Raw genomic sequence first — 7,608 nt, forward strand, 5'->3', positions numbered from 1 at the left:
TCGCCGTGCATTCGGCCGCCTTCCTCTCGGGCAAAGCCACCTCTTCTTCTTCTTCTTCCTCCTCCTCTTCCTCCTCTTCCTCCTCCTCGAGCCTCGGCAGCCCGCCCTCGCTCCTCTCCAGACCCATCCCCTTCACCTCGGTGCCCTCCACGGCTCTCCTGTCCTCGCCTCCGTCCTTTGCGGCCGCCATCCCGTCCCCGCAGGCTGCCCTGGCCGTGCTGCAAACGCAGCCCCTTTCCCTGGTCACCAAACCTGCTGACTAAGGGAAAAACTTGTCCCCCCTCGCCCCGTCCCGTCCGTCCCCTCCCTGCTGTACATTGCAGAAGCACCAATCAAGATTCAAATGCAGCCAAAACCATTATTGGTCAATATTTGACCCTTTCTGAACTCTTTTGTAAGCAGACTCTGGAGGAAGGGGCTTTCTGCTCAGAGCTGCTGCCAGCAGTCGACCTAAAGACCGTTTTTATTAAAAAAAAGGAAAAAAAAAAAAAAAAAAAAGAAAATAAACCCTCCACAAGCTGCCGACGATGGAAATCTCCCGCGAGCTGACTGTGGGCGCGAGCCGAGTGCCTGTCGCTGCCGCCGGGCACGGCCGACGGCCCGGCGCTCCCATGCACAGGCATGCCGGCACCGAACGTGGTGGGGGTTGAGCTGGGGCCGGCGCTCTGTCCCGGAGGCAAGAGCAGAAACGCCAGCTACCGACCCGGTGCCTCCAGATGCTCCCAAGTCCTCCCGTCCTGCGGCTCTGCTCCCAGCCACGGTGATTGCCTTCGCTCCGTCCCGGCGAGGAGCCGGATCCTGCCCTCAGGATGCTGCACCGTTGGCCCTGCTCCTTCCCGCGGTCATGCTGGGGTGGGCAGGATCCGGGGCTGAGCCCTGGGTGGGGGGTTTTCCCCTTGAAACCCTGTTATTTTTCACAAAAGGAAATAAAACTACAGCTGCAACTTGCTGCGTGAGCGTGGTCAGTGGGGGAAGCCGCTCGCTCCTTGCCCATCGCCACCATCTCCCCGCCAGCGCTCGAGCGTCACCGTGCCCCTGGAAGCACCTCGGGACGGGGCTCCGGTCCAGCCCCAGAGTGGGGCACGGGGCCAGGCATGGCCCCAGCCCGAAAGCATCACCCAGACGCCTCCATCGATGGGCACCGGGCGATTTTGGGGTGTCCATCACAAACCTGTGATGGAGCGAGCAGGCAGCGTATGGTTTGCTGGAGAGATACGGGCAGCAGGATGCGGGGGATTAGGTAAACCAGCTCAGGGGGTGCCTGAGAGGCCGAGGAGTGCGAGTTACTGGTGTGTATCTCACAGCCAGGAACTGCAGGACGCCCTGTGCCTGCTTCTTCCAAACCAGGAATGAAAAGACAGATTAGGATGAAAAAGGACCTGCACAAAATCAACCCAGGGGCACCCGGTGGATTTTCAACCAATCTTAAGTTCTCGGTCAGTTCAACACTTGAGCTAATCAAGACTCTTCCATCTCACCATATTTTTAACAGAAAAAAACCCCCAACCCTATCTCAAAGTTTTCCCGTTGAAAGTCGCAATTTTGTTTTCTGTTGCAGATTTAATTCCGAGCTGCGCCCACCCAAAGGTGATTCGTGGTGTTTACAGTCACGTTTCATTCCCCTTCCTGAATTTCTTGGCCAATTTCCATTTCCCAGGACCCAGCCTGGCTCCTCCCTGCCTGCACCAGTGCTGCGTTGTGGGGACCACAGTGTCCTCGGGCTCCCAGCCCGTGGCGGTGGGCAACGTCCCAATCATCACTATCAGTGATGGGCTGAGCCCTTCCTGCGGCTGCTGGCCCTCCGGCTCTCAGCTTGGTGGGTGTTTTTGCTCATTGGGTGGGATAAATGACGCCTTCGCCTCCTGTCGTGACGTTTCTCTTTTCCTTTCCAGTGCCGAGCTGGTGTGAGAAGCCACTGAGGATGTGTTTTTATCAAGCTGGAGCAGCAGCAGATGTCCATCTGCAGATAGAGGGGAAAAGGGACCATCTTGGCGTCTTGTCCTTAAGGAAGACGGCGTCCACATTTACCAGATGTTGCGTGAGACGCGCGCGTGTCACGGGATGACGCTGGCATCTGTAACCCCAGCGGATGACACCTGGATTCGAGGATTCCTGTTTTCATATCGGAACTGGGCAGAACTACCAAAAAAGTACAGCTGAGCGATGCCCCCAGCTATGGGTGCAGACAAGAGCGCAGCCTCGAGCCCTTGCGTGAGCACCAGGGACACATTCGGGGCAAACACTGGCTCCTGTGACCTTCTGAAAGCTCCAGATGCAAACCTTCTGCAAACAGTGACGGTGCCTCCAGCAGGAGCACAGCGTCTCCCATCCAGCTGAGGATCATCTTCTGGACTGGAAGCGACAGCTTAAATCCAGAGCTCAGAGCATCCCAGCCGGGCGGTAGCTCCCGAAATCATTGCTCTAAGGGGTCCCGGCTAGTTGAGAGCCTCAAGCAGCGAGAGGAGCCTGCAGCAGACCCAGCTCCTGCATACCAGCTTCTTGGTGGCCACCACCAAAGCCTCCGAGCATGAGAAAGTGCCCGGAGCATCTTTATTCACTGTCGCACCCAAGACAGCCCTGAACTCGGCAGGCGTTTCCGTTCCACACACAAAATTGTTTAAAGTTCTTGCTTTCAAAGAACAAATTTGTAAATGCTGGGATAGGGTATAATTCCTCCGCAACAGCACCCAAGAGGACCAGCCACGATGCTTTAATTAATGGCATCCTGATAGCGTGTCGTGCGGTTGTGTGAGATCCAGGACTGAGAGGATTAGAGTGTCGCCGAAAACGTGCGTGGCCGTCATCTGAAAAGAGGCAAAACGTAGCTTTGTTTAGAAAGGCTGTTCCAAGGAACTGGTTTTCTGCGAGGAACGTCTGGATCGCATGCAGCCGCGCTCTCCCCAACACCGGGAGCAGGCTGCAGACAAACAACTTCTTGAATTAGATTTCATGGGAAATTAAAGGCATGAAGAGACCTGTCACAAGAATTAAAGTCTGAACCGGAGCCAGACAGCTTCAAACAGATGTTGGACTCCAGCAGGAGAATATTTCTTTGTTTTACTCGGCATTTTCCCATACAGAAAAGGAACATCTGTTCCGATGCTTTCGCAGTGCTCCTAAACTGAGATAGGCTTGGATTATCCCCTGCTAGAAGAGAAGCAACTGGCCACCAAAGCCCTCTTGGCTTCGCTCCTCCTGGAGAAGAGGGCAAGACCAGTTACGTGTTGCTCCGGTCTCAGATGAACACGCTGAAGCTCTCTTAGTTGAACCGTGGTATCTATATATCCTTCATGCTTGCAGCGATATGGCTAGATGAAAATGTTGCATTCAGACTGGTTATCAATAGAAAACTGATCCCTTAACAGGGTTTTCTTTGTCCTCCGGGACGTGCTTCAATAAGAGGAAAATTCTGGGGTTTGTCTTTGTTGCAGAAAAACCTGAACATCCAGTCTGTTTCAGTTTGGGCTGTTGTGGCAAGGAGGTCTGGTAGCCCCTCTCCTCTTTTTTGGACAAGTTTTTGACTACATTTCGCACGATGATTAACTTATCCTCAGACCTGGGAGCTGAAAATCGAGCCAGGCGGCCCGAGGTGCAGAGGAGAGCCATGCGTGGAGGTCCTGGGGAGCTCTCTGGCAGTATTTCCCAGTTACAAGAATTCGCTTTTCAAACTTGCAACAAAAAAACCAATTTTGCCGCTTAAGATTCTTGATTTTTCCTTTGGTCCCCTGAGAAAATGAGGCATCTGCCACTGCACACTCCCTGGTCCTGCTTTGTAGATTACTTTTTTCTTGGGATCCCAACGACATCCAACAAAGGGGAAAAGGTTGGGGAGGGAACGAAATGGTGTCCCACGGAGAGTCGGCAGCAGAAGGAAGGGATGGCATGCTGTAAAAAGCAGGGAGAGGTGGGACAGCCGGATCCTGCCTTAGCCGAGAGGCGCGAAACAGCTGGGACGGGGGACGTCGTGCCAATGACGGGGTCCCCGTTGCTCTCCCAGCTGCGGCAGATGTTGCCGTTTGCATGCGTAGGTCAAGACGGTATGAACACTGCGTGGGGCTAAGCCACGGCTGAGCGGAGGTGGGGTGAGGTGGACCTGCTTGTTTGGGGTTCGCCGTCATCTCCAACAGCGGAGGTCCACGTAGAAAGTGCCGAGAAGCAGCAGGAGGTACGGCCGGGCGGGAGAGCTGCAAACAGCCGTGTGAATGATGAAGCTGGAATTGGGAACGGGTGGCCGCGTCCTTGGGAAATACACGTTCACCATCATTGCCACCCATTCCCAGAGTGAAACGAAGTTCAAGAAGTGCCTGATGTCTCCTGGCTGGGAATACTCCCGGTGAGGAACCACTGCAGAGCTGTGCTTGGGGTGGCCGGGGAGCTGGGCTGCGTCGCGGCAGACAGGCAGCACCAGGAACGGCACAGGGAGAGGGGAGGATGTGAGTACGACCCTGTCCAGAAACGTGATGTACAGCAAGAAAAGGTTTAAAACCTCGATTAAAGGGTGCCATTTTTGTGACGAGCCCAGCCCTAAACTCACTGCAGTTATCGTGGGGTTTTTATTGCCAGGAGCTGGCAAACGTCTCATTAAGAGCTTGTCAAGAGCAAACTTCTGGGAGAGCTTGCTCTGGTGCGCGGGTAGCATCTGGGAGCCAGCTTGGTGCTTTCCCCACTTTTTTTTGGGAGCAGGGCTACTTCTGTCACCTCCGTCCGCTTGCTTAATTGCAGCCATCTTGATCAAATGGCCCCCAGCCCCCTCTCCCTCCACAGCTCTGGCTATTCACTAATTGAAATGCCTAATGAGGTCCCAGGGGTCTCCTGCAGAGATGGAGCTAATTAGGGGCTCCGCCACGAACCCGGCGAGCAGCAGCAAATGAAACGAAGGTTTCCTCGAACCTGCTTTTTTGCGAGGGGCCGGGGGGAGGGCACACCAGATGTCCTGTTTCCCCGTTCCACACCGGGGTAAGGCTGGCGCTCTGCAGACTCCAGGCTCCTGCCAAAGCAGCTGGTGCAGAGGCAGTGGCTACACTTAATACATTTTAATTAGCATCATTAAATTCTTCCATTTGCTAATTGTTTCTCCTTTTGATCCTTTATCCTGACCAGATTAGTCCTCAGGGGGAAAGGGACGGGATGGGGGATGCAGGCACTTCTGACAAGGTGAGGACTTTATTATCTCCGAGCGCGGGGTTATCACCAGACCCTGGGAGACCACGCTAAAATGCCCCAGTTGGTGCTAAATTAAAGGCCAGATTTGTGTGTCCAGCCTGTCCTTGGCCGTCGTGGCTGTTCTCAGAAAGAGTCATCCCCAAAAAGTGACATCCCGCAAGGGTTTATGAGAAGAGACAGTACCAGTCTAGGAAGCCAGCCAAAACCTCGCTTAAGTTTGAATGTAAAGGAGTTGTTTTTCAGGCGATAAAGGACCAGCCGCTGCCATCATGTTGGGAAGCAGCTGGGTGTGACCAAAAGAGAATTTCCTCCTTCTGCTTTCCAGCGGACAGAGATAATAATCCTCAATCCTCCCTCTTTTCCTCCTACCAGTCTACATCCGCGTAATCGCGCTGAAGCCAGAAGCAACTTCCTTGTTGTCCACGTTGATGGCAGCTTCCCGTTCCTCGGGCGGCGCGGAGAGGGTGCAGCCGCACAGAGGTTAGGTAAGGTCGCTGGTCCTGTTTATCACGTTTTAGCCAAGAAAACTGTTGAAGGAAAATGAGCCTGGTGTGAGCCACCAGGCGCTGAGCTGATGTCAGCCTCGTACTCGGTATTTTGGGCAGAATTCTGTTCCTAGACGCATTGTTGTAAATCCAGAGGAACTTGGCCTCCGTTCAGTTACTCTTGACTTCCAGGGGTGTGAGTGAAAGCCGAACTGGCTGGGCATGAGAAAGAGCCTCGCTTGTCTGTTTTAAATCTCAACAAAAGCATTGGGCCAACTGTTCTTCTGTCTCCTTAGAAAGGCAGGCATGGGCAGAACCGAGCTGCTAGCATTATTGGAATGTATTGAATTGAATAGAGGATTGGAAAAAAAAAAGAAAAATCAACCACATAATCCATCGTGCTCTGAGGCCAAGTCAAGATTATTCCCCAAAGTATTATCACTGTGCGGGACTCATATGGTTTGCAGGTTGAATGATGTTGTGATATTTTTCTGTGTTTTAGCGTTAAACGGACTGACTGGAGCAGCTAACGAATGTGTGATGTTATTGCGATTTCTTCTGGAGACACGCGAGGCTTCGCTGCTTGTCTTTCAGCGCTCAGCCCTGCAGGATGCCGCGTTACGGAGGGGCAGCTCTGGTGACACTAAGCAACAGTGGGAAGCGTGCGTGGTCTGGAGCGGGTGAGCACCAAGGAAGTTCATCCCGGGTGGAGATGAAGGCAAATCCGTTGATCTAAAAGGAAAGAAGCCAGACGATGGGGAGGACAGATTGGGATTGTTACTAATAAGCCAAATTACAGAGACTTGATGGCGTAATTCATGCATCTGGAAAACTGATATCAAAGGTCTAGCTGGTTTGGGAAGGACAGGCAGGGAAAAAGCTGGAGATAAAACTCTCTGAAGAATGATGTACCCCCATGCCGACATCCCGAAACAGAGGGAGACAGGCCTGTGCAGGGTCTCTGGGTAGCAGTAATGAACGCAAGGCAGACCCAGGAAGAACGTCCGGAGCTCTTTGTTTGCCGGGATCCCCAAAAAGCCACAGCTCAGCAGACATCTGCTGGAAAAGGAATACAGCAGGAGGCAAACCCTCTGAGAAAGTCTTGGACAGCGGGTAGGGGCAAATTTTGGACACAGCGGGTGACGTACGGCTGGAAGACAACCACAGATGACATCAATCACAGCCCAAGGACACCCAGTGCCACAGCCACCTTGACTCGCTGCGGTTGGGTCGCAGTTCATGGACCTGAGGACATCAAATCCACCCGAGGAGCTCAGCCACGGGCTCCAGACCCCCATAGCTCCCCAGACTGTGGTAGAAGGATGACAGGCGGATTTGGGGATCTTTCTACATTTTGATTTTATCTGCATCAAGTACAGGTTGGTTTATATTCCAGGCAGCAGAGCAGGAGGTTGGAGATGGGTGGGTAGGATTATCAGTAAGACACGATGAAATCCTTATGTTTGTTCTGCTGAGCAAGCTGGAAGATCGTCCCCAGTTTTGGGCAGTATCCTTCAAGGTGTGGAGTGCCCGGAGAAAGCCCGGAAGAGAGCAAGAATGCGGCCTACAGGAAAAGATGGACATTCAATCCGGAGAAGGGAGACGTAACAGTCTTCAGTAGGTAAATTATCTACAGAGGAAAGGGATACACATTCCTCGGTGCCCACGGAGAGCCAAAAGCTGATTTTCTGCTGCCGGTGGGAAGAGCTGTAGTTGTACAGGACGTGTCTCGCCTGCCCAAAAACAAAAAGAAAAGCTGATCAGAGCTGTTGGACCGGCCGTGCTCCCCCGGCGTGGCCGCTGTCCTCAGGGGCGCTTTCGGAAAGCAGTCCTGAACCAAAGGAAGGGAAATGAGCCCCGATGCCTTGCCACTCCCCCCCCCACCCCACCCCCGCCACGGCCTGTTTCCTCCCCCACGAAACGGGGGCAGCCAGCGGGTCAGGACACCGTCCAAGCACGG

At 53.6% G+C, this 7,608-nt stretch overlaps 2 protein-coding genes across 2 annotated transcripts in view; both read left to right on the forward strand.

Moving 5' to 3' along the window:
* TCF7L1 (transcription factor 7-like 1 (T-cell specific, HMG-box)) overlaps positions 1-263 on the forward strand; it is a 4,444-nt gene extending 4,181 nt beyond the window's left edge. Inside the window, exon 6 of the mRNA XM_009335048.1 lies at positions 204-263. Within this exon, the coding sequence (XP_009333323.1) occupies positions 204-263 (60 nt within the window). The remainder of the gene's footprint in view (positions 1-203) is intronic.
* Positions 264-527: 264 nt separating this feature from the next.
* The window catches only part of TGOLN2 (trans-golgi network protein 2), a 13,542-nt gene continuing 6,461 nt past the window's right edge, over positions 528-7,608 (forward strand). Inside the window, exons 1-5 of the mRNA XM_009335060.1 lie at positions 528-639; positions 1,559-1,737; positions 2,008-2,150; positions 2,294-2,502; positions 4,128-4,165. Of these exons, the coding sequence (XP_009333335.1) occupies positions 528-639; positions 1,559-1,737; positions 2,008-2,150; positions 2,294-2,502; positions 4,128-4,165 (681 nt within the window). The remainder of the gene's footprint in view (positions 640-1,558; positions 1,738-2,007; positions 2,151-2,293; positions 2,503-4,127; positions 4,166-7,608) is intronic.

This window comes from Pygoscelis adeliae, unplaced genomic scaffold, assembly GCF_000699105.1.
Source record: "Pygoscelis adeliae isolate BGI_AS28 unplaced genomic scaffold, ASM69910v1 Scaffold690, whole genome shotgun sequence".
In the NCBI taxonomy this organism is placed as follows: domain Eukaryota; kingdom Metazoa; phylum Chordata; class Aves; order Sphenisciformes; family Spheniscidae; genus Pygoscelis; species Pygoscelis adeliae.